The sequence below is a fragment of the Labeo rohita genome, chromosome 3, assembly GCF_022985175.1.
Source record: "Labeo rohita strain BAU-BD-2019 chromosome 3, IGBB_LRoh.1.0, whole genome shotgun sequence".
NCBI lineage: Eukaryota > Metazoa > Chordata > Actinopteri > Cypriniformes > Cyprinidae > Labeo > Labeo rohita.
In genome coordinates, this window is record NC_066871.1 from 45,848,608 (window position 1) to 45,876,048 (window position 27,441).

General features: G+C 35.4%; 3 protein-coding genes across 4 annotated transcripts; 2 read left to right on the top strand and 1 right to left on the bottom strand.

Moving 5' to 3' along the window:
• The first annotated feature begins 293 nt into the window (after nt 1-293).
• micall1b.2 (MICAL like 1b, duplicate 2) lies at nt 294-8,373 on the top strand. The gene is made up of 14 exons (XM_051106913.1): nt 294-1,010; nt 1,453-1,501; nt 1,746-1,887; nt 1,998-2,065; nt 3,170-3,288; nt 4,416-4,732; nt 5,261-5,436; nt 6,114-6,230; nt 6,701-6,827; nt 7,056-7,134; nt 7,522-7,595; nt 7,743-7,857; nt 7,935-7,981; nt 8,054-8,373. Exons 1-14 carry the CDS (start codon nt 868-870, stop codon nt 8,173-8,175), a joined length of 1,695 nt encoding a protein of 564 aa, XP_050962870.1. The 5' UTR covers nt 294-867; the 3' UTR covers nt 8,176-8,373.
• Nucleotides 8,374-12,673: 4,300 nt separating this feature from the next.
• LOC127162770 (GTPase IMAP family member 9-like) lies at nt 12,674-16,768 on the top strand. The gene is given in 4 exon segments (XM_051105619.1): nt 12,674-12,713; nt 12,898-13,085; nt 13,087-13,633; nt 16,764-16,768. Coding segments are annotated over 4 exon segments (780 nt in total).
• A 3,885-nt stretch (nt 16,769-20,653) lies between these two features.
• On the bottom strand, nt 20,654-26,868 carry LOC127158433 (putative autophagy-related protein 11). Of its 2 annotated transcripts, none has more exons than XM_051101573.1 (7): nt 26,787-26,868; nt 26,352-26,518; nt 25,497-25,553; nt 24,752-25,327; nt 24,080-24,673; nt 22,189-23,868; nt 20,654-21,842 (listed from the first exon to the last, which is right to left on the bottom strand). In XM_051101573.1, the coding sequence occupies exons 2-7, from the start codon at nt 26,371-26,373 to the stop codon at nt 21,148-21,150; spliced, it is 3,624 nt and encodes a 1,207-aa protein (XP_050957530.1). In that variant the 5' UTR covers nt 26,374-26,518; nt 26,787-26,868; the 3' UTR covers nt 20,654-21,147. The 2 variants fall into 2 exon arrangements, with proteins under 2 accessions (XP_050957530.1, XP_050957537.1); XM_051101580.1 differs by having other exon boundaries at nt 26,352-26,493; nt 26,787-26,856.
• Between the last annotated feature and the right edge of the window lie 573 nt (nt 26,869-27,441).

Here is a 27,441-nt window from a genome sequence, read left to right on the forward strand (position 1 = left end):
AAAATGTAATCTTGACCACATCCCTACACCTAAGCCTAACCTTACCCATGAGTAATCCCTAAAATCAGAGGAAATGATAGATGAATGACACTAATGCACAAGCACCAAACACTGATTGTAAGCCTAAACTTCACGAAAACTATAAACTTTTTTTAAAGTTTATTTATTTATTTATTTATTTATTTATTTATTTATTTTTCAAATCTAACTGGTTAATCACAATGTTGTTCCAGGGCAACAAAGTGGTTGGAACATGTAGTACTTGGCAAAACAGGTTCTGCATGTGTTTTCGCGCATGCGCAAAGCTGCTGTCTTTCATTTGTTCACTCATCCACAACCTCAAAGGAAATACACCTTTTCAGACTTCAGTCTCGTGAAGCAACGTGTTTGTCTTTAGACTATTTTATTGTTTTCAGATGTGTTCTGCTAAAGTGTTTCTTTAGACGTGTTTTATGACAATATGAACTCAGCTATTGAATTTACAGCGCAAGTTTTTGGATGTGTATGTTTGTTTGCTGCTGATGTTTACTGTGATCGCTTCGGAAGGATTAGTGGACGCGATCATCGGTCGATCTGATCTAATCAAAAGTTTACCTTTTTTTTTACCGGAAAAAAACCTGAATTCTGAAGGGGTTTGAGTTCTGATCGAGTTGTTCATGCATTTATAAAAGGGAAAGTTGTTGCAGCTGTCTAAAAAAAGAGCGGAACTAGAAAATCAACCTGAAACCGAAGAACAGTGACAAGACTGTTTCATTCGATCGGTGTCCCGTTATATTCTGTTCCGGTCTGAAGAGCGCTTCCTCTCGTTAATGATGCTTTGACCGGGGTGACTTAAGTAAATAGGACTAAGTGTTTTTTTTTCCGGTCATGTGTTCACTAAAAGTTCTCCAGGACTGGTGTCGAGATGTTTGTGAAGGTTACTCAGATGTTCTTATCACAGACATGCGCTCCTCATTCACAGATGGACTGGCTTTCTGTGCGATCATCCACAAACACAGACCCGATCTACTGTAAGAATCAACACTGATTCACTGAGTCATGAGTTCTGAAAAATAATATGCTATACATGACTAATCTTAAAGAAAAACTATTATAAACATTATCACTGTACCACAGTATTAGCTTGGGTTATGGACACGTTAACAGTATATTTACCATGGTATTCTATGATGATCTTTCATTATGTGATTTTTATTATTATTATTATTATTATTATTATTATTATTATTGTTGTTGTTGTTGTTGTTGTTGTTGTTGTTGTTTTAAGAACACCAGCTGGCCAGTGACTTCATATTTAGTTATTTATTTTTACTTTTTGCAAACCTTTTTGAAAACAATTGCTCTTATTAAAAAGCACACATTAGTGTGTCTGCTGGTCTGTTTAGAAATGTGTCTTCCACCTCAGGTTCTTCTTATATGTATCTTCACCTCTCTGTTTGTTTCTCTTGGCAGAGATTTTCACTCACTGTCCAAACAGAATGTCTATGAGAACATACGTCTGGTGAGTTTCTGTAGACTGCTGGACTTTAGTTTCTGTGTTTAAAGAAGTTTAACCATCACATGTGAGATGGAGGAGTCTCTTCAGAAAAAGACTCTGAGAGCTTAATTTATGCTTAGACATGAGAGTAAGCCATCTCAGATCTCTGTTTTTTGCTCTGGAGAAGCTCCATGTGATTACTGTACCTGTGATGGATGTTCTGGTTGAGTAATTTGTCCATCTCATGTCCTTTATTCCTCTTCATTAGGCGTTTGATGTTGCGGAGCGTGAGCTGGGAATTCCTGCTCTTTTAGATCCAAATGAGCTGGTGTCTGTGGAGGAGCCAGATCTTCTGTCCATCATCACTTACGTCTCTCAGCTCCACTATGTCTTCAGAGGAAACTCTCGCGGTATTGATCATGAGAGACCATTGACTGTTAAAGATCTCACATGTTCATCATAATTCATTAGAGATGAAATTTGTCATTTTATTGACTGGTAATCTCTAAATTTTCATCAGTCAGTCAGAAGATTCCTGTGAACAATGAATCCAGCAGCACCAAAACACAAGAACAGATACACACTCAGGTATCTATTTGTCTATCTGTCTATTTACCTGCTTGTCCGTCTGTCTGTTTGTCTGTCTGTCCATTTTTTCTGTCTCTGTTTCAGTCCAGTCCATCTTTCTCACTGTCTTTCTGTCTGTCTTTCTGTCTGTGTGGTCACTTGTCTGTTTGTATATATTTATGTCTGTCCATTCGTCCACCGTATGTAAGCCTGTCCATCTGTCCATCCATCTGTCTGTCTGTCCGTCTGTATGTCTATCCACCTGTCTGCCTGTCTGTCCATTCATCTGTTTCTCTATCTATCCACCCATCTTTCTATTTCTCTATCTGTCTATCTGTATGCCTGTCCATCCATCCATCCATCCATCCATCCATCATCTATCTGTCTGTCCGCCTGTCCATACATCTGTCTGTCCATCTGTATGTCTCTCCACCTGTCTGTCTGTCCATCTGTTTGTCCATCTATCTGTTTCTCTGTCTGTCCATCTGTCTGCCTATTCGCTTGTCTGTCTGTCTGTCCGTCCGTCTGTCTATCTATCTGTCTGTCTCTCTGTCCATCTGTTTGTCTGTCTGTTTGTCCATTCATCTGTGGTCTGTCTGCCCATCTGTCTGTCTCTGTGGGTGTCCATTTGTATGTCTCTTTTCCTGTCCGTCTTTCTCTCTGTCTGTCCGTCTGTTTGTCTAGCTGTATATTCATTCATCCATTTACCATCTGTCTGCCTGCCTGCCTTTCCACTTTTTCCATCCATGTCTGTCTGTATGTCTGTCCACCTGTCTTCCTGTCTGACTGTCCATCTGTATGTCTGTCTGTCCAACTGTTTGTTTATGTCTGTATGTTCATCTGTCTGCCTGTCTGTCTGTCTGTGTATTTATCTATTTCTTTGTCTGTTTGTCTATCTGTTTGCTTGTCCATTCATCTGCCATCTGTCTGCCTGTTCGACTGTCCATCTGTCCATCCAACTGTCTGTCCCCCTGTATGTCCGTCCATCCATCCATCTGTCTGTCTGTCACCTGTCTGTTTGTCTCTCTGTCTGTCCTTTCTGTCCATCTCTTCACCCGTCTATCTGTCCATCTGTCTGCTTGTCTGTCTATCTGATAATTAATCTCTCTGCTCTCATTCTTTCAGTTTTCATCAGATGTGGTCAGATCATCAGATAAAAGAGTCTGTAGTGTTTGTCACACTCGTGTTCATCTCATTCAGAGGGTTTTGGTGAAGGGACGCCTGTATCACCGGTCCTGCTTCAGGTAAAACACACACTCACACACACACATGTTTGTTTTTGTGAATTGTGGGGACTTTCCATAGACTTCTATAGATTTTATACTGACCAAACAATATTGTCTAACCCCTAACCCAACCCTAACCCTAAACCTAGCCCTCACAGAAAACATGTTTGCATCGTTACACTCTCAGATCAACTTCATTTACTATTTTTAATAATTTTTTAACATTTAACATTTTTAACAATGTCAAAAATTTCAGGATTTACTATCCTTGTGGGGACATTTGGTCCCCACAATGTAGCAAAAACAAGTACACACACACACACACACACTGTCACAAACACACACACACCCTAAATACACACTCTGTGTCTCTTACACACATTTGTTTAACTGTATTAGTGAAGAAATTGCATAGACTTCCTTGTCTTCCATTGTTTTCATATCAGATTAGTGATATTTTTATGGTCTATTCCAACCACTAAACATAACCATCACAGAAACCTTTACCTAGTGAGGACCAGTCAAATGTCCCTAGTCCTTTGCCGTGATATTTCAATATTATAGCAGCTATTTGCACTATATAAATAGCAAAAGATACTATTTACACTAAGTGAAAATAGCAATATTTTTTAGTGATATACTTTTTACAGTGCAAATAGCTATAGATTCTATTTACACGTGTTAAAATGGCAGGATTTTCTGCTATTTATACTACTTATTCCAAATAAAGGCAATTATCTGCACTTAGTATTGTAGTACATTATAAAAGAGTATGCAATAATACCGAACTGAGTGTAAAGTATAATTTTAATTCAAATTATTAAATGGATGCCACCCTATTAAGATAATAAAGCCCTTTCTACACCTACCCTAATCCTACCCGATACCAAAAAAGTTTTGCAAAAAGCAGATTTGAACCCAGGTCTATCACATCAGAGACCATGACATCACCTCTTGACTTTACCATCTACCATTTGACAATCATCTTTGGTAGTGTTGGCTAGCCCAGTCACACGATGGAGGGTGGAGTTAGTGCACTTAATGTAAATAGACACTTCGTTTCAGTATATAAGGAGGACATTTGACCCTCACAGGTATAAATAAACCTGTACATACTCATACAAACTGGTCTGCTGGTGTTTCAGATGCATTCGGTGTCGTCGCACTTTGCTGCCAATCTCTTTCACAGTTGACAGTGAGACTGGTTCACTGCAATGCAGTTATCCTTGCAAAACTGCTCCTGAACACGACCAGCCCACAGATCAACACTCACAGAGCAACACCAGTGAGATGGACAGAGACAGAAGTGAGACAGACGAAGACAAAATGAATGATGGACGGCTCTCCTCCTCATCAGAGACTGACATACAAGAACCTCCCAAAGCTGCTCCCAGAAAGAGGACGGATCCTCAGGAACCTCCTCAGCCCACCCCCAGATCACCAGACCATCACCCTAACAATGGTTAGAATCTTTATCTCTGTGTTACTATGTTACATTTACTATTTCTATAGTGTAAACATGATAAAACAGACAGTTTCAGTGCTACATTCTGATTGGACGATCCAAAACAACTTCCAGTAGCTGTTCAGTTATAATTAATAATTAATGCATTTATTTGAATTCACACAGGCAAAAGACTTTTAATATTGTTAATTTAAAACAGTCCCAAATTCACTAAAAACTCTTCCCAAAACAATGCTTATTTAATTGAATCTGAATATATCATTGTTACAGTGTTATGGCTCTACATCATATGCTTCATCTTGTTTTCAATGTCTTGTTCAAATAAGCACTCACAAAACAACTCTCATCAAATGCAATTTTTCTTAGATTTGTTTATAGCAGGGTTATTTCTATAACTGTTATATATAGCATTCTTATACAGTACATTTAATTTTAAATAGGTCATTATTACAGTAATTGTTTACCTTGTTGTTTTAAATTCAACCATTAAATGCAAACTACTGAAATATTATTTTCTCGTTCTAGTCTCAGTCTCATCTCAGAGCGCTGTCCGTAAGGAACATCCCTGGATGAAGCTGGTTGATCAGGGTCCATGGTATTGTCTTCCTCCCGCTCCAGCTCCATCCGTTCATTCACGCCGCCAGCCTGTGACCTTTAACCCCTTCCTGGATGAAGATGAGGATGACTCCCAGGATGAAAAGGTACTGAATGAAAGTAGTTTCTGAAGGACTGTCACAAACCAGCAGGTTTATTCAACCAGCGCTGGTTCTTCACTAGATGAAGCAGGTTTATTTTTAGTCTCCTCCAGTTTAGACAAGTCATATGATCTCCAGGCTGGGAATAGAGCTGCTGGTGTTTGCATGTTAGCAGAGACTGTCAGTATCAGGTTTACCTGAGATACACACTGATTTACAGTCTGTGACTCATTTAAACAAGTCAGCTCTAAACAATAAAGTGTCTCAAATGCAAGGTCATGAACTTCAGTCCTTGCCTAAGTCATTGTCCAGTCATGATGAGACCAGAGCCAAGTCTAGACTTGCAGAGACCAGACTAGACCTGAGTCCCAAATTCAGACAAATGACCAGGATCTCCACTTTCATGAACTGAAACAGAGAACATGATGCAGCTTGTATTTCCCTTTCATAGTCATGTGATTTCTCTCTAACGTTCAACCTGTGGTTGAAGCTGTTATCGCTTTTATCTAGTTGATGTGTGTGAGCATTAGTCCATAAGAGAACCAGACAAACAAACATCTGACGTTCAGACTGAAGTGTCACAGTTTGTGGTTGTGGGTTGTTATTTTTCTCTTTGCTGTCTCACAGGATATTGTTTGTGTGTATGTGTATTTTAACATCAGACTGTTTTTCTCTTTGTTAAGAAAAACCCTTTCAGTTGCGAAACATCAGTTGCACACAAACCCCAAACCTCATCTTCAGTTCCCAGCATGCACCAGACTGCAGCTCATGTTTATGGTTTCCCTCGCATCAAGAGGAAGGTGAGAGACAAACTGTCTTTGTTGTGCTGCTGGAGTGAACAACACTTCATATTAATGAAAAGAGCGCTTCATTTACAGTACCAGACAATCCGAGAGAAAAAGTACTTAAAAAATTTGTTATTATTATTATTATTATTATTATATTTAAATTAATCATTACTTTCAGGTTTCAGTTAACATGCATCAGGTTTTTTTTGTATAATCATATTTTACAACATTCAACAAATGTTAGCTATAATTTTAGATATGAAAATAGCTCTGTGATGAACTGTTTGAAGCAATTGTTGCAGTTAAATTCAGTTTATTTAGATGTAAAACTAAACTGAAATGTGTCCAAACCTTCAGTGATTTTGATATTAACTTATATTGATAAAGCGCAGGATCACAAACACAATATTACCTTCTGAGTTTTAGGTTTTTAGTCTCTGTTCCTCTCCAACTGAAAGATGATTGATTTATTGTGTGTTCAGGTGATCTCACACACACACGTGTCAGAGAAGCAAGTGTGTGAGGAGCAGAAGAAGCTGGAGGAGCGTCTGCTGGAGCTGGAGAGAAGAGGAGTGCAGCTGGAGAATGAGATGAGACGACACACCAATGGTGAGAAACACCTGAACACGAAGGAGACTGGCTAGCAGATGGGCTACTTTTTTAAAAAAAAAAAAGACATGTGGTAAACACACCAGATAACAGACATACTGTCAAACACACACAGTACCATCCACTACAGATAACTTACAAAATGAATTGATGAGATTTGTGGCTTATAAACTTAAATCAGATGTGTAGTTTGTGTAGTTATGGTGTGTGCGTGTTGTTTTTTTTAAGAGAATCTTCTAGTCGACTGGTTCCTTCTGATTCATGAAAAGAACATGTTAGTGCGCAGAGACACAGAGCTGGTGTATATGTGAGTAACACACACATTAAAGGGGTCATCGGATGCCCATTTTCCACAAGATGATATGATAACACCTTAATCGCTCAGGGGCAGTGATGTTTTCCCTTGCGGTCGGAGTCGACTTTTACAGCTCATTCAGGGCAGGTCTAAGGTAAGACGGTCATGTCAATCAACCATTGTGGGAGGGGCCTCTGCCAGTGCAGTCACACCAACAAGAAGCTGAAAATGGCTTGATTTGAAAAAGGTGATATTTCTTATAAAGATTACAAAAATATCAAAAAGTGAGTGTAAAAGTGAGTTTAGCATCCGATGACCCCTTTAAAACACTTTCTCACATAGATACATACCATGTTGAGCAGAATAATGTGTTTGTAACATGCACCTGTGTGTTTTCAGGGTGAAGCAGCAGCGTCTGGAGGATCAACAGGCTGATGTGGAGTTTGAGATCAGAAGCCTCTTCAACAAACCAGGTGACCAGAAACGCAATTAATCACATCAGAATGTTTGTGTTGGTTTGGTTCTTATTGATTAGTCTGCTTTAATCTCATATGAAATGATCTGAGTATGACGTGTCAGCAGTTTGTAGTTGAATGTGAATGTGTGTGTGTGATTATCAGAGCAGGACTGGAGCTCTGACGACAGGCATCAGGAACATCAGCTGATGTCACGCCTGCTGTCAATCATCCAGCAGAGGAATGACATCATCAGCAGCCTGGATCAGGATAGGCAGAGGTCAGAGGTCACATGATCAGCAGTGTGAGGTCACATGACAATTGTGTTTATTGATGGATGTTATTGTTCTTCTTTAGGGAGAAGGAGGAGGATGCAATGCTGACCGCTGTCATTCAGAGGATGGGTGAGAAACAGCCCTCTTTCCCTCTTGCTGTCCTGTTGTTTTACTGCTTTAACACTCGCAATCTCTCTCTAGACTTGCTGACACAGACGGATAAAAGAATGGACAAACGCAGCAGGTTTAAACACCTTCAGATGTTCAAGAAATCTAACCATAAGACTGAAAACACCAGAAGCAGAAAGAAGAAAAACAGCTGAACAGAAAGAGGCTATTTATTAAATAATGTACAATAATGGCAACTAAAAACACCCATCAGGACAAACTGAACTATCAATAAGTGTGTAGCATGGCTACATTTTATCAGTTTTTAAAATTTCTATCTATCCTTTTCTTCATTTTTTACAGTTGTTTATTTGTGCAACATTTTTTGTTTTGTTTTGTTTTTTTTTTTTTTTTTTTTTTTTAAAAAAAAAAAAAAAAAAAAAGGATATCTTGAGCATTAGTTATTGCAGGCCTCCCATCCAAATCAATTGAACAAATTGCTTAGTATTTGATTCACTATTTTAAAACAATGGTGACGCCTGCTGGTCAAAATGTAAATGCAACAAAAACAGTCTATGACTCTAAAAATCATTAAATGGCATTACATGTGACATTTCTGTAAAATTTGTACCTGTTTTGTCTCTCATTTTTTGTTTTATACACACATTCATATTGAAATTACTAAAAATGAACCTACTTTTATAAAACTGAACCAAGACATGTTACAAACATTAGACACTCATGGTTCACTAGCTAAATGTCATAACTTTCAAATTTTAAAATGTTTTCAGACCACATGATAATAAAGCCTCAGTTGCTAAAGTCATGTGACTTGAGTTTGCTTGCAAGCTCTGAATCACTGATTCAAAACAATATTTGTACGTGTTTCATGAATAACAACATAAAACATATACATCATTAACTGTTTTCATGCTTTGAGCCATCATTCAATAGATTCTGTAAGTGTTGCATGTCTGCTTATTATAAGCAACTTTGTGCTTTTTCTCTATATACCTCTTTTAGAAATTCAGTGAGTTGTGGTTCTTTGGGGCTTGTTTTCTAAATCCATCTGTATATATGGGTTAGTGTCTGGTGCCTATATCACAAAAAAAAAAAAAAAAAAAAAAAAAAATGAATGCTTGCTTTTCGAGTTTTTCTCAGCCTGTGCAGACATGTCAGTGTGTTTGTTTTCATTGTAGTCTTTATTTTTTCATCTAGATTCAGTTTTCATTTAACCAGAAAAGTCACTGCAGTGTGCACATCTCCTACTGACAGAATTTTATTTATTTGATCCAAAATACAACAAAAGTGGTAATACTGTGCAATATTCTCACTTTTTAAAAAAATAATTCAAATATATTTTAAAATTTAATTTATTCTTGTGATCAAAGCTGAATTTTAAGTATCATTACTCCAGTCTTCAGTCACATGATACTTCAGAAATCATTCTAATATGTTGATCTGCTGTTCAACAGTTTTATTATTATTATTATTATCAATATTTATATCTAAATATATATATATATATATATATATATGTGTGTGTGTGTGTGTGTGTGTGTGTGTGTGTGTGGTGGCCCAGTGAATTTATTTTTTAGACTTTCTAGAAATGTTTTATTTTAAATGAGGTTTAATATAAATGTTGCTTGTATATTCAGATTTAAAGTCAAAGTATACTTTATTATCCACAAAATTTGATTAGTGTGATCTAAACAAATAAATAAAATAAAAGTCACACTCAGAATGTTTGGGCATGTTTCCTAGAACTCACATAGTAATGAATAGTAATGCGTAATAATGCATGTAATGCGTGAGTAATGCATGAATTGTTGTCTCGCATGCCATACACTGTAGGTGAAACATTGCACTAAATTATGTGGATGGAAATTTCTATAAATAAGAATGTTTCAGTATAAAACAAACAATTCATATTTGTTGTTTTGTCATCCTCTGTTAGCATGTCTAGTAATAATCTACTGTGTAATCAAATAATCTCTCAGGCAGAGACATTACAGAGGATCTCAGTTCATTCCTCAGCTCCTCCATCAGCCTTTAAAGAATGACAAACTTTATCACAGAAAAAAAATGTAAATAAGAGGAGATGAAGGCTCAAAATATGTACTTTTTCCATCTTCCTTTTGAAATACAAGTGCAGAACAAAGACAATTTTATTCTCTGTCTGGAGAAGAGTTTGGGAAAAGTTCATCAGGATCAGCTGTCAATAAAATAAAAAAAAAATGTCACTTTTTATCTCACAATTCTCAGGGTACAGATCCACAGCTATGGAAGACTATTCTTGAACTCTCATCAAGATTTGGACTAGGAACATTTTCATGCAGAAATCATGGTTTGTTAACCTGTATGTGGAACATGTGCATAACCAATTTATTATTTTTAGATTTACATACATTAATTATGTTAAATTTAAAATAAATGTTAACAAATATAAATTGGAAAAATTGAAAATATATTTTTTCAGAGTAACAAAGTATATAACAGCTAAAGCAGGGCTTCTGTAAGAAGTTCAGAATATCGTGTGCAATCTATTTAAAACAAAAACTACAGAATACTTTATCTGAAGACTTTATGTGTAATTCATTATACAGGTATTTAAGTATTCTATCATTTAATAAATGTTTGTAAATGAATATAAAATGGATTATAATAGTTGCAGATTCCTTGTTACATCTCAAATGTGTTTTAATGCATTATATATGCATTCAGAAAAGATATATTATAACTGAATGTAGGTTTGTGAGAATGTGAATTATTAGACCATACAACACATTATAAGCTGCTTTACAAGGCATAACTAATGCATTCAAAATTCTTGTTTTAAAAATACTAATCTGAATATGCCACAAGTCACAATAAATGTCTATACAATTATTAGCAAATGCATGGTTAGAAAAAAAGTTACTTTTTATTTTTTTTTTTAAGGTGTCCTTGTTACAGTGTAATTACATATTTAAGTACTGTGTAATATTATTTAACTATATGTACTTACTATATGGTTAGGTTTAGGATTAGGGTTTGACTTAGGGTTACTTGCATGTAATTACACACAATTTATTGTTAGAATAGTAAGTACATCTAATGTGTAATAAGGACACCTTTAAATAGAGTGTTACCGATAAAAATCACTTTGACGTTCTGATTTGTCATTTCACCAACCATCAGATGTTTATGTGTATAGATAAAGACCAGCAGAATTCTTTCATTTGGACTTCCAGAGCTTGACAGATTAACACAGAGAGACACACTCAGGTTAGACTTCACTGCTTAATATGATACATTTTAAAAGTTGTTTTCAATTATTCATTAATTTAATATGCTATATTAAGTCAGAAATAAACAAGAATTATTTAATTTGTCATGACAGTGATAGAGTAAAACTTGTTTGAGTATTATTGTGAGGTATAATGATACAATATGACTGTTTTCAGAATTTATGCTGTAAATTTATTTTATGATGGTTTTATGGAGACATTGAATTTTACTGGTAAAACTAATGATAATAAGACACTGAAAATTTTTATAGAGAGACTGGATTTATCAATAAACAGAAAAATGTAATTACTAAATAAGTTAATCTTTGCTGTCTCACACTTTTTTTCTATGTAGCTGTAGGCCACACCACAAAAAATGGAAACTAATGCATATTTAAACTTGATTTTACTGGGGAAAAAACAAGCTGGGAAGAGTATGTCTGGAAACACAATACTGGGACGAGAAGCTTTCAATTCAAATAGGAGATCTGGTTCTGTCACTCTTGATAACACTGTTGCATCTGGAACTATTGATGGGTTTCCAGTCAATGTTTATGACACACCAGGATTCTATGACCCAGAGCTGAGTGAAGATGAGATTCAGCATACGATTGAAAATGTTTTTCAGCAGTGTGAATCAGGTCACTGTGTGTTTCTGCTGGTTATCAAAGCTGATAGTTTCACTGAAGAAGAGAGAAAAACTGTGGAGAAGATTGAGAAGCTGCTGGGAGAAAAACACCTGAATAAAACATGGATTCTCTTCACCAGAGGAGATGAACTGGAGGAACAAAACCTGACAGTACAAGAAATCTTGATAGAAATAGAGAGTTAAAGAGACTTGTTGAGAAATATGATCAGAGATACCATGTGTTCAACAACAAGAAGACAGAAGCAAGTGACCAGGCTCGATTACTACTAATAAACATTCTTCAGAGATCTTTTGAGTTAAGCAGTGAGTGATTTAAAAGATCATATAGGCCAATTAAATGTTTTGGGTTCAAAATTGTGGTGGTAAATTGTGTCAAAGTGTATTACAAATTATTTCAAATTACTTGCAATTTTATGCTGATTGACATCTCATTTCACCTATTTTTGAATACATTTAGCATTGTCAGGCTTTTTTATTTGTTCCTAATGACAAAACCAATGGATCTGCATACTTGGATTTATGGCTGCTATAAATTTGACCTACCACAAGCACTGATTTCTACACTCCTAAAGCTTTGAATCTTTCCCCAAAACAATCAAAGAAAACCTTCAAAGATATAAAAGGCTTCATATCTCCATCTCTAGCACAAACACAGTAAAAAATTACACATTTAAAATTCACAGCAAACAATAACTGATGACACACAGCCATCACAAAACAAACCTGTTCTTGTTGTGTACATTTTTGAATTTCCGATGATGAGGGTAGGGTGGGGGTGGGGGGGGGATGGGGAGTATGCCAGATTACCAGTCCAGCTCTGCCTCAGATGTGATCTGTAAGGTGTTTGTATGATGGTGGTGGTGGTTAAATCTCTGTTAACTGACAGGTTGCTGGTTGATTTATGCATTTCACAAAGACACTTTTTCTCAAGATCTTTCTGAAGGATTGTCCTGTATGAAAAATGCTAAACATCTACATTACCACTTCTGTTTTTCACGTCTGTTTTGTGTTTGGCGCAGCATTAGATGGAGGGAGGCTGACCAGATGGATTCCTGACAGCAGAGCAAACAGACAATATGATCAACAGACTCCTGCTGTCAGTCTCTCATCCAGAAAGATTGTTATTCTTGGTAAAACTGGTGTAGGGAAAAGTGCAGCTGGAAACACAATACTGGGACAGAAAGTGTTCAGATCTGAGAAAAGAAATGTCTGAGGTAACAACTGAATGTTCAGAAGCTCACGCCACTGTTTCAGGCAGATCAGTGTCTGTAGTTGATACTCCTGGATTCTTTGACACACAGATGAGACCTGGAAAGTTGGTGTCAAAAATAGGGAGCAGTGTGTACCTATCCAGTCCTGGTCCTCATGCTTTTCTCATTGTGTTTCCTGTGAATATTAGATTCACTGAACATGAGCAACAGATTTCTCAGCAGATTAAGATGATGTTTGGAGAAGAAGTGTTAAAATACTCCATCATTCTCTTCACTCATGGAGATCTGTTAGATGAGCCCTTGGAGGAGCTCATTCAGCATAACAGCATATTAAGACATCTAGTTCAGCAGTGTGGAGGCAGATATCAGGTGTTCAACAATAGAGATGAGAATAACAGAGAGCAGGTGAATGATCTACTGCAGAAGATTGACACAATGATTGAACAGAATGGAGGAGGACATTACAGTAATCAGATGTTTCAAGATGCTCAGACATTCAGACAAAAGGAAGAGGAGAGGAGACTGAGAGAAGAAGAGGAACACAGTGAAAACACAGAATTTACACAATTTTTTACCAAGTATGGGCATAATTTGCGTATGTCAGCATTTGCACTTGGTAAATTTGAACGTCTTGGTGATGTTATTTCTACATGTATTTATGAATCTCTTCATGCAGCTGTGGGAGTTTGTCATGGCCATGATACACAACATGCCCCCAGCAACCTGCGTGTTGTGCTACGACAGAGTAACCGTACATCTGTGTTGTTTCACTCTCTTTCATTGATATTCATTTTGTATGCATTAATTCATTCATTTATAATCATTTATCATTTAATCAGTTTATTACTCCATTCAATCATATATCATTTCTGATAATCATTATACCATTTACAGTATATACTCAGGTTCATTGATTAATAATTAATACTAAATTATTAAATTGGATTAGATCACCCTGATCCAGATGCACACTTTTTCAGATTTCCAAATCTGCATTAGGGCAATGTTTTGCATTCTAGTTTTGCATTGCATTTACACAAATAACTACTTCTAACTGGTCCATCTCTGATGACTGTGCCAATGTAGTTTAGAATCAGTGATTTAAAAAAAATAAATAAATAAATAAATTTAAAATGTAACATTTTAAAAATTAAATGTAACATTTTTGTTTGATAATGACAGTTTTTTGGATGTTAAAATGTTTGGACTAGTTTTATTACATTTTTGTTCCTGAAATCCACCCTTCTGCTGGAATCAGAATAATCAGATTATTATTATTATTATTTTTTTTTTTTTTTTTTTTTTTACAAGAATCGGGAACATTATTTCCTATTAACTAAGACTTTTCCCTCAGTAAATTCCTAATTTATTAATAGTAAGGTAGTTGTTAAGTTTAGGTGTCACGAATCTGGTCGGTGTCCCGTTGTCCACTCACCACCAGATGTCACTCTCGCTCCACCTACTCACTCTGACTGTTACGTTGTATCTCGGACTGCATCTCCCATCCTCCACCGCACTGATTGCGTCAGCCCCCGTGACCAATCAGGCGTTCGATAAAAGCGCCGATCCTCCCTGTGCACCTTACGGATTGTTAGATTGTATTGTTAGCGTTCCCTAGTTTCCAGAGTTCCTAGTTTCCTCGTTCCCGTGTTTTGACCTCCCGCCTGGTTTTCTCGTTTTTTCGTCCTTACGCCGCCTGCCTTTTCGGACTTTCGCTCTTGTTTATTTCGGATTACGCTCTCTTCCTTTGCCTGTGATACACCTGTCTGCTCCCGTCTCGACCCTGCCTGTACGACCATGTTTTTGTCTGGAATTATCAATAAAAGCTCGCATATGGATCCGCTCGCCTCTCGTCATTCACTCCCGGTAACATTAGGTATTGGGTAGGATTAAGGATGTAGAATAAGGTCATGTTATGAGGCACTAATATATCTCTAATTGGTACTAATAAAGTGTTAATATTCTAGTAATATGCATGCTAATAAGCAACTAGTTAAGGAACTGTAAAATAAAGTGTTACCAAAGTATCCAAATCTTACTGAAATGGTTCGAACAACACAAACTGATTTTTTAAGATTTGATTACAGATAAGTTTTGAATATGAGATTTATTAATCTGTATTGGTATTGATTAAAAGTGATATTGTCAACCCAACCCTAGTGATAATTGTTTCAGTCAATTGATTGATTTTGTCCTCCCAAAACAATTAAGGCAATTTAGCCAATATTTGAGTGCATCACTAAATTAAACTGCTATTTTTTTAATTACTGATATTCCTGACTACCAGCTATGGAGTTTTGTCCTCTGTAGAGGACATTAGTTTTTAGTGATTTCTCTGAGATCTTACATGTCACAGTGTTAAATATGGATGTCCTGTACAGAGGACAATCAGGGCTTTTCAGAGATACCAAATGTTTGGAAGTTTCACCATTACCACTCCCTCTCCTTGGCCTTTAAAAATGTCTGACAATAATTTAGTGATCAAATGTAACACCCGTATGGAAATATGATAATATTTCGTAATGATTATTTAAATCTGACTAATTTTCAAGTTGTTTGTCATGAAACAACATCTCAAGAAAATGTTATGGGGTTTCAATTCAAAATATGACTTTCTGTTATAAAACAGGACATTAGTTTCTTATATGTCCACTATATAGGACACCGGGACTTAAAGCATGTTTATTACCCATTTTGGGAGATACAGGTGAATAGGGAAAGAAATTATATTTCAGTGTTGCTATGAAATATTTGATATTATTATGAAAATCTTACCAATTATTGCTCCCATTATTACACTTATTTTTGCATTATATGTTGCCCAAAAAACACATCAATGTGCAAATTAGATATGGTTTATAGATACATTGTTTATAATGGGAAAAGCCATTCATGGCCATTTTACACATATTTTGCGTAAAGAATAATGGTATATTCTGTTATATCTTTCATAACATAGTTGAGAATCATCTTTATATAAAGTTTGGTATAAAAAATAAAATTTGATTTGTGATTAAAACAAAATTCCCACTGTTTTGCCAGTTTATGTCTATTAATGTCTTTTTATTTATTTTTTAAAATATGACTGTTTAAAGTTAGAGGACGGAGCATAACTTATGAATTTAGTATAATTTTTCAAAAATGTTATTTTTTATTTTTTATTATGCTCTAAACAATGTAATGAAATGAAAAAATATTAAAATCACAAAACTTGTTTTCCCTGGTAGTCAGGAGGATATTGATTCACATCTCATCTCTGCTGGACATATTGATATTCTGTTCTTTTTCTAGTCATGAGTTAATTATTATCTTCTCTGACTCCTGACATCTATCTCTTCATCATCCTGTCAGACATTACACTGATTTACTTCATCAACACACACTAATGAGATCAAGTGACCACACCATGTGCACAGGATTTATTTTAATATGTTAATATTTTATATGCAGTTTAATATATATTGTGTATAGGAGTTTGTTTTCTCCAAATCACATTATTAGCATTATTGGCTATATTGGTTGCTTGAGCATGGGCAATCTTTAATAATCTACAGATCAAATATATATATTTCAACATTTGATTTGACTTTACGCTTTTCTCTGTACACTTACAAATGAATTCTACATTTATTGCTTTTAGATCTATTGCTTCTGTATTCTCTTTTTGTGTACAGTGTAAAAAAACCTAGAGAAGATTCAAGACTTGTCTGGAAAATTAAATCTCTCTTGTCATCTTCTGCCATTTATCACAATTTTTACAATATATTTGAATAACTTAATATGATAACTGCTACCATAAACCATTAATACAGACTTTTTGATGACATTAAAACACACACACACACACACACACACACACAATAAGCTATGCTAAAAGAGCTGAATTATAAAGGGGAAAAAATGTTGTCATTTTTATATACTTAAGAGAAAAAAATGGAAGGAAAAATAATGAAGCTGTATTTGATGTTTTTATTAAATACTAAAGTATGCAAGCAATATAAAAATGTCAGTATAAAATGTTGAAGAACAGAAACATAATAATACAGTATAATTACACTGTTGTTGGTGATTAATTCAGTCAGACTGTAAATATCTTCTTTTCAATGTTTTGACCTTTTCTCATTTTGCCAGCAAAATAGGTCCAACCAATTAGATTTCCATTAAACAGGAATAAAAGCTTAAGATATTGTTGACACTCATCTTTACTCTTACCCACATTCAAGTGTTCATAAACAAAGAACGCATGAAGCTAGAAAAAAAAAAAGTGTTTTTTCTACAAACTGATACCCTGGTCTTTCTTTTGATGTTTTGTATGTTCAGATATTCATCTCACAAAATGTGTACAAATTAATACCTAAATAGCAGGGGTGGGGAACTTTGATCCTTTTAGCTCCAACCCTGAAAAACAAAATACCACACCTGAAGACCTATAATAATCGTATAATAATCTTGTAATACTGTAAAATTTGTAACTGATGAGCAGGTGCAATGAAACTGGCAACAGCTTTGATGAATCTGACTTTGCTGTAGTGGAGTAATGAGGTCCTCTGCTGGCGGACTGGTGTAAATATAATTTATTACATATATATATAAAAAAATATTAGGTGGGTATTTAGTCTGTTTCCCATGACATGCTAAAAGAAAAGCGCTGAAGATAACACAGCTAATGTGACACATATTTAATTAATCATCTTACAAACTATAACAGCCTTATAACAGCCTTAGCAGAGTATCTAAAATTATGTATAATGTGATGCATGATGTCGGTCGCCCTGATTTTGTCAAGTAAGACATGTTCCTGGATCAACATGTTTTGTTGATCCTGGATCAACATTACTGTACAAATATATAGACTTAACCCAATCCCTACCCCTAAACCTAACCATAACCACAATTTATTCCTAAAATCAGAAGGAAATGATAGCTAATTAAGAAAGGTGTAGAAGCATCAAACTGTTATTCTAAGTCTAAAACTGATATTTCCTGAAAAGTTATTCCTCAATTCTGATTGGCTGATTGAAATGTTGTTCCAGGATCAACAAGGATGTTGATCCAGGAACATGGTGTACTTCACGTTCACCTATGATGTCAGGTGGTCATAATATAAACCCAAACACAGACTTACTGTATATGAACCTGCTTGTTTGATTCAATAAATGAATACCTTTATGTGAAACTGAGTCAAATTATTTTTATAATTTACAATTCTGTCATATTATACATACAACACACAACACTGAAACATAAAATTACATATACTATTACAGTTTTTCTCAATTGCTTAAACACATTTCTTGAAATTATGCCTCGGTTTTGCAAAACTCTAGACACAAATCCGTAACTTCTAACTCAATTCCCCGAACTTACTATATTCAGGTCAAAATGAAGCTCTCCACTCAAAACAATTCAATCTTGCTAAAAAAAACAAACTTTGCTCTCAGACATGACACACAAACCCTCAAAAACACACACACTACAACACAGTTTTACACACTGATGAGATCAATTCAAAACAATACTACGAAAACTGGTAACAAGTGTTGCTTGAAAAAAAAAAATTCACATGATGAACACAACAAATGTATGCATTTGCAAGTGTTTTAATCCTTAATTTATTGTACTGTAGACAACAAAAATAATTGTTCTGCCCCAGCATCCTGTCTTTGGTCTGGAACAGGCCAAAGAACCTCCTCAACATCACAGACTAAATTGGCCCTGGACAGGCAGCAGTGGTAAAACTGCTGGTAAAAAAAAGGTAGCACTCTTGCAAGCCTGATCCAACCCTGGCATGCATCAACTAAAATATATGAGACTGCTTGTTTTCTTGCCCTTGCCCTTCCTATTTCTCTTCCATGTTGTTGTCATCATCCTCCTCCTTCGTCTCATCCTCTTTCTCTTTTACCTCCTACTCTTCCTCTTCGAAATTTCACATTACTGTATGCGGGGTTTATGACTGAAAAAGACCGGATAGGATTCACACTTACAATTTTAGTAGTCGTCGGACAAAAAAAAAAAAAATATATATATAGATAAAAAAAGAAATAAATAAAATACAAATACATTACAAAGTCACTGTGAAATAGAAAAGAAAAAGAAATAAGAGTAAAGGCGGAAATATAAATTAGAAAGTCCACTGTCAGAATTTGTAACTCTTGTGTTGTCCTATGTGTCTATTTATGCTTTCCATTTGAAGGTTCATGAGATGTTGAGATGTACCTTTGAGCTGTTTCAGAGACTTGCTTTATCATTGGTTGATCTGTAGTTTCTACATTAGTGAAAGTCAATATTCACTTGAACAATTCATGGCAAATTTACAAAAAGTCTAATAGAAATGTGTAGAATATGCTTGACAGTTTATGACAGCTAGATCAAAAATTTAGCATTTACTGTAAAGACATATTCCATGAGCTAATGACTTGATATTTTGAGGGGTAAGACTATAGCACAGAGAACTATATACATGTAATACATTTTGAGCAACATGACAATAGGAACTGATAATGTAGGAAACCGCAGACAAATCAGTTGCATAATCAGTTGCATGAACATACCAAAGCAAACGCAATTTGTTTTTAAAAAATTAGAAACATTTTATGATGTGCACAAGTGACTAGATGATGTGGAGGTTGAACAAGTAGTTTTGAGAATTTCATTTCTGAGCTGAGAAATGCACCAAACTGTAAGCTGACTTTGGCCCTTTTATCTCCATCGAAGGTTCTGATTGGTGTGTGATAAATTTTGACTCCTAGTGTTTCCACTTGGGTAATTGTGTGCTAATTGAGCTCAAACTTTGCAGACTTGAGTGAACAATATTGAATACTAGTGCTTTCTAAATGACCACATGGGGTAAGCACTAAGAAATGTAGGGATTTGTGTGTAGAGTTTTGCAGTAACAGTTCACCAAATCTGACTCATGTGTTAAAGTAGGGAAATAGTGTTTATAGTTTAGGGAAATGGGTGTGCTTTTTGAAAAATGGCATTATGGTTTTGAAATTTTAGTTTAAAAGACTGGTTATAGTGTTTTAGCAATCGAGAAAAACTGTAATGTACAATCCAAGTTAATCTTGTTCATTTTAAATTCTAACTGGTTTCCTGTTTGTCTGAGTTGCCATATTTGGCAGGAGTTTTTCTCTAAATAAGTTATATTGTATTCAAGCTGTACATTTGTTTAGTTCTTGCATTTACTGGGAATTGAACTCATGAGCACTGTGTTGCTGGAATTCTCTATTGCTTGAACTACAGGAACATATAGTTAATTGCTGTAACTGAAAAAAAAACATTAGATATAGTAAAAAAAATAATAATAATTAGGTGTGAGTTTAAATACGCCATCCTCTGGTTTGCTATTTCAGTTTATTTCTGTAATTTAGTTTATTTCTGCAATTTCTTTCATTTAGGTGATTCTCACCAGAAAATAAGCTTAAAAGCATACATGTAACATCAATCAATTTCTTTTAGCAATCACTTTTACAGTCTCTGTATTTTCAACAATCATACTTTTACTCTTTGTTTTTCTCTTTCTTCTCATCTGAATCTCAGAGCATCTTCAAACATCTCATTAATGTTCACCTCAATCAGGTTCTCTATGGTTTCTTCTAACTGATCTCCATGACCTGCATCTACTTTTAGGTTTTAATATTTTTGTGAAAATATTCAAGAATTTCAACTACAGACACAATCCTGTCTTTGTTTCTCCTCTCATTTACATTTTTGAGCTTGAAACATCTAATTACAGTAGTGTCCTCCTCTATTCTGTTCTATCAATGTGTGAATCTTCTGCAGTAGATCATTTACCTGCTTTCTGTTATTCTAATTTTCTCTATTGACCATCCTTGCAGCAGATCTCCACGAGTGAAGAGAATGATGCAGTATTGTAACACCTCCTCACCAAACAACATTTTAATTGACTGAATAATCTCCTGATTCTGCTCAGTGAATCTGTTATCTACCCTGAACACAATAAGAAAAGCATAAGGTCCAGAACTGGATAAATAAATGCATCTCATCATCGTCATAAACTTCTCAGTGTTCATTTGTGTGTGAAATAATCCAGGAGTATCAACTACAGACACAGATCAGCAGTTTTTGTCTATATCTCTGAGCATCCTGAAACATCTGATTATTGTAGTATCCTCCTCCATTCTGCTCTACCATTGTGTCAATCTTCTGCAGTAGATCATTCACCTGCTCTCTGTTATTCTCATCTTTATTGTTGAATATGTGAATTCTGTCTCCACACTGATCAACTAGAGCTCTTAATATACTGTTATGCTCAATGAGTTTCTCTATTGACCATATTTTCAGCTGATCTCCATGAGTTAAGAGAATGATGCAGTATTGTAACACCTCTTCACCAAACAACATCTTAATCCACTGAATAACCTTCTGATCCTCCTCAGTGAATCTGATATCTACTCTGAACACAATGAGAAAAGCATGAGTTCCAGGACTGGATAAATAAATGCTTCTCGCTATCTCTGTCATTGACTGCTCATGTTCAATGCAAGTGTCAAAGAATGGAGGAGTATCAACTATGGACACAGATCTGCCTGAAACAGTGGCATCAGCAACTGAACATTTACGAGTTACTGATTGTGGGCAGAAGTTAGATTCAAACACACACTTTCCCAGTATTGTGTTTCCAGCTGCACTTTTCCCACCACCAGTTTTACCCAGAAGAACAATCCTTCTGGATGGGAGACTGGAGACAGGAATATCCTGGATGTTGACAGGAACTCTTTGTATGTTTCGCACTGTATGGAAAAAAAAATAAAAAATCACAGAGTCACTAATTTTACTTTAACATGCACTTTACTATGCTAACTAAATAAAGGAAACAATATCACTTTCTAGTCATGTCAGAAAATGTCCAAGATAGATCTTGTGCAATGTTTGCAAGTACTGTGAGTAGAAAGATGAATGAATGAATAAATGTGACCAATGGCTATAAGTGAACTCTGGGTTTAAGAGTTGAATGTAATAATTTATTTTAAATGCAAAATTTAACCAGAACACTTTACAGCACTGAAAACAAAGTGTATATGAAATATACTGTGATATTTATATCTACAAAATTATAATTCCATAATTTCAACTTACTCATTCTGTAATCACTAACGTGTTTTTTCTTTTCTTCTTCTCTTTCCTGTCTTTCATCTTGTTTCTGTTTCTCAAATTGCGTTGGCTCACATTTCATCTGCTCCAGCATTTTACTCTCCTTTTTCTCTCTGTCTTTCATCAGTCTTTTATACCATTCTTCTCTCTCATTAAACTCTTCTTCTCTTCTCTTTCTCTCTGTTTCATGATTCTGTCTTTCATTCTCAATTCTGTTCATTAGCTTATCTATTTCCATGTTGTATCTGATCTGAAGTTTTTCTTTTTCTTCCTTTACAGTTTCTATTTCTTTCCTCATTTCCTTTATTTCATTTTTAAACTCCTCTTTTACTCCTTTCATCTTGTCTCTCAACTTCTCCTCCTGTTCCTTCATTTCACTTTCATAATGATCTTCTCTCTCTCTGAATTCTTCTTCTCTACTCTTTCTCTCTTTGTTCTGATTCTGTTGTTCTTGCTCTATCATCATCTTAATTCTCTCTCTGTCTTCTTCGTGTTTCTTCATCAGTTCTTCTCTTTCTCTGTTTATTCGCTCCATCATCATCTTCATCTTGTTTTCTTCTGCTTCATGTTGTGATTGGAGATCTTTTTTGTCTTTTTCCATTTTCTCTTTCTCTTGTTTCAGTCGCTTATTAAATTCATTCCAATCTCTCTGGTTTTTCTCTTTTCTTTTCTCACCCTCTTCCTCTCTTCTTGTCTTTTCCTCTAGTTTCTGTTTCTCCCATTTTTCTCGTTCTCTCTTCATCTGCTCATGCATCTTTTCCTCACTCTCTTCTTTCTCTTTCATTAGTGTTTTGTATCGTTCTTCTCTCTCATTAAACTCTTCTTCTCTTTTTTTCCTATCATTTTCTATTCTGTTCATCAGTCGTTCTGTTTCTGCGTCGTATTTCATCTGCAGTTTTTCTTTTTCTGTTTTAACTTTATTTTTTTCTTGTTTCAGTTGCTCAATTTCATGTTTAAATGTCTCTCGTTCTTTCTTCATCAGTTCTTCACTTTCTCTGAGTCTTTCCATCAGGATCTTCATTTGTTGTTCTTGTTTTTCTCTTTCCATCTGTCTGAACATCTTACATGAGTAGAAACTCCCTCCATTTGCTTTCACCATGTTGTCTATCTTCTCCAGTAGATCAGACACTTGTGTTCGGTCTCCAGTCTGATTATTATTGAACACATGGTATCTGTTTCCACACGCTTCAATCAGCCTCATCAGTGGAGATCCAGGTTTTCCCAAACACTGATCAATGGTTTTATTCTTCAGATAGTCTCCTCTGGTGAAGAGCACCATAGTGTACATTAAAGATTTCTCACCAAATGTCTCTTGGAGGATATTCACTGTAGTTGCTTCTTCTTTAGTGAATCGTTGTCCTAAATTGAGCACAATAATAAACACATGTGGTCCAGGCAGGATCATGGAGATGCAGTTGCTGATTTCTCTCTGTATCTCCTCAGTACTAAGTTCAGTATCAAACAGTCCTGGAGTGTCAATCACAGTAATGTGTCGGCCGTTGATTTCAGATGTTTCTACCTGACTCTCTTTAGTAACTGATTCTTGAGATGTTTCTGCTGTAAACTCGTTTCTTCCTAAGATCGTGTTTCCAGTTGCACTTTTCCCAACTCCAGTTTTTCCCAGAAGAACAATCCTCAGTTCATCATCTGCATTTTCTCCTGAACCTAAAATGAAAAACAGAACATATCATACTGAAATTAAAAAAAGACTTTATTTTCTCAAATGACAAGATCTACAAATGAATATTTGAATATTTAAAATTTTGAATGTTTAAAAATGCAAATGTATAAAACACTAGTATAAAATAAAATACTTAAAATATTCAATTTTTATAACTCTGTAGTTTAAGGCTCAAAATGATTTTCTGCTCATTACCTTGTGACAGTGAATATGTCTCTAGCGTATTAATCTTCTTCTTCATCTTCTCAAGTTTATTCATTTGCGCCTTCAGAAATGTCTCTGTGGAGAAAAACTCTCCTCTGTTTTCCTCCAGCATCTGCTCAATCTTCTCCATCAGTGTGGACACTTGTGTTTTGGGACCAAAGAAATGATGTCGTCCTCCAAAACTCTCAATGACAGACTGTGTTTCTTCATTTAGTTCTGTCTGATGCTCTGAATTCTGCATTATGAGGATCATGATGTGTTTGTTGATTCTTGAGCTGAAGATCCTCTGGATCTCCTCCATTTCTGCTTTGACTTCATTATTAAGTGGAGCGTTAGGAATAATGAGGAGGAAAACATGAACTCCAGGATGACAGAGAGACACACAGTGGAGAGCCTGACGCATCACTTCCTCCTCTGAGAGATGAGTGTTGAACAGAGCTGGAAGCTCCACCAGACTGATCTGACGTCCATGAAGCTCCACGTCTGATCTTCTGTCTGTCTGCTGCAGGATCAGGTCTGATGTGGAGGATTTTAATGTCCCGTCACTCCCGCACACAGCCAGATTCAACTTTAAACCTTCTGAAACTGTGAGCAGAAGAAGAATCAAATGAAAAACAAAACTTTCATTTATTACTACAAACTATGAAATATCATCACACTCACGTCTTTCTGTGGCATGTTTCTCCATTGTTAAATACTGTGAACCAGCACACTCCAGGTGCTGTCCATCATTCACTTTCACAATGTCCTCAAATGTCTGCAGAAGATCATTAGGAGAGCTGCTTTTGTGAAGACTGAAGTGTCTGTTTGCACATTTCTGAATGATTTTCTGTAGGATGTCATTGGTTTCAGTGGGCTCTTGTGTGCTGATCACCATGGTGTGTTGATAAACCCGCTCAGAGAAAGAGAGCAGCACCTTCTCCACACACTCTTGATCTTCTGTTGAACACTGGTCATGTTTGAGGAGCAGAACGATCACATGAGGTCCTGGATCAGACAGATTCACACACTCTCTCACTGTCTGTGTGATCTGATCATCTGAGATGTTTGTCTGGAGCAGCTGAGGACTGTTGATGATCATCACATGTCTGTCCTTCAATCTTCCTCCGACTCTCTCTACAACATCTGCAGGAGCTTCACTGTCAAATGCTGCTCGTCCTAATATGAAATTTCCCACTCCACTGTTTTCTGACACGTTCTTCCCCAGCAGAACAATCCTCAGAGGAGTCACATCATTCACTGAAACACATGAGTAATGTGTTACAACACCATGAACTGCAGTATTCTACTCTCACAGATAGCACACACCAACAGGGCTAAATTTGGACTAAAATTGTTGTAGATCAAAACTGCCCACATTTGTTGCATGTTGTACAACATAGTCATCAATATTATTTGATTGACTTACGGTTGGGTGGTCTTTCTTTGCTCCGTCTTCTCCTGTGAGCAGAACCACGAATAACAGCTGTAGAAATGAAAAACACTTACATTGGACTCTTTAATACAACACAATAACTAATAGCAACTACATAACACATTTTTTATGTAAGATTTATTGATTCTCTAAAAAGGTTTGCAGTGTTACCACAGTAAATATAACACACATAAACCAGTATTTTTAGAGACAGAGACTTAAACCAAGTTAAGGGGTGTAATATTATAAGGTATATTAAACAGGTTTACTAGCATATACTGGTTTGATATGGAGAAAACATATTCAGTGTTTATATGAAGTAACTGAAGCACATAATTTCAGTTTATATGTTTTATCGGCTTTATTTTAATTCTGAGCCTTGAGTGTAATTAACACCATTTAGAAATAGTGTTTGATAATTAATAGGACACTATTAACACTAGACATTATATAGCTTACAAAAATAAAGAGGCTGCTGATATTTCACTAACACTCAGAAACATGACTGATAATGAATGTTTAACTACTCTTTTATTATGAAATATTCAAATACAATGAAATGTGGAAAAGTTTTAAGTACATTTTTGATTAGTAAAACTTATACAAATCATGTCCACGGTTTCAGGACAAAGATACATTTCACCTGTACTAAATGAACTTCAGGTGTTCTTCATGTGATCCACATTTATTTATTTAGTAGACGCTCATATCTTAAGTGTAACTGTATACAGCAAACTACATACGTCCACATGTTTCAATTAATCATATTTTCTTTTAAAGCCTTTGTTCTCAAGAGATGACTGACTGTTATTACTGATGTTCATATGTATTAATAGAGTAATCTCTCACCTCTGCTTTCTCTGCTGGCCATGTTGATGTTCTGTTGTTTCTTTAATCATGAGTTCACCATCTTCTCTGACTCCTGACATCTGTGTGTTCATCTTCCTCGCATTACATTGTCATTACACTGATTTCACTTCATTGTCACACACTATTTTGGATTTAAATGTCAAGAACTGTGTAAGCAAAATGCAACAATTATAAAAGTTTTACACTTTATAACAAGTGAATGATCACAACTGCATATTTTGCACATTTTGCAATTTAAGACACAATTTTAGATTGTGTTTTTGTTTCTCTGACACATGAAAGTGAAACCATTTCTCCAGTTTAAACAGTTACCATTACACTCCTAATATAACTAAATCATCATTTTGTGTCGTATATCATATTTACTTATAATACTACCGACCACAAAGAGTGTCTTTAAAGTAAAACTGATACCTGCATGTCGAGGTTTGTCATTCCCTTCATGAAAGCAGGAAGAAACGTGTGGGCGGAGTTTGTGACGAAACACTTGTTAACTATTAATATTCATTCTCTGTTTTCATATATCTTGTCACTTTTAAAGTGTTCCCAGATTCAGGATTGAATCAGACCTGCCGAGGCAACTGTGAAAACATTAAAACATTATTTAGGTCACCCTGTAATGCTCTTTCAGTTTAGCTGCATTGGAAGTAAGTTGAAGTCGGGTTTTTTATTGCATTTTTCCTCATTAAAACTTAAAAATAAACACCTTGTGATTTTATTTGCTCACTGCATGTTCTTTCACAGCCGATCAGTATATTTAAACTCATATTATAGACATTTTATCAATTTAGATTAGATTTCTAGGCCTATTAAACACTTAAGATATACTTAGAGTACTTTAAGATGCAAACAATGAGCATTTAAAGTCATATATCTAGCCTACCGTTCAACAAAACAAACATTCAATAAATAATTTAACACTGATCGCGTTTGCAGCTCACTGAGGCCATCTAATGGCTAAACTATGTAAAGTGTATATTCATTGTTTTACAAAACAAATGAAAAACGTCTTTAAAGTGTTATATTATCTTACACATACATGTAAGATTCATTAGTTAATGTTTAATAT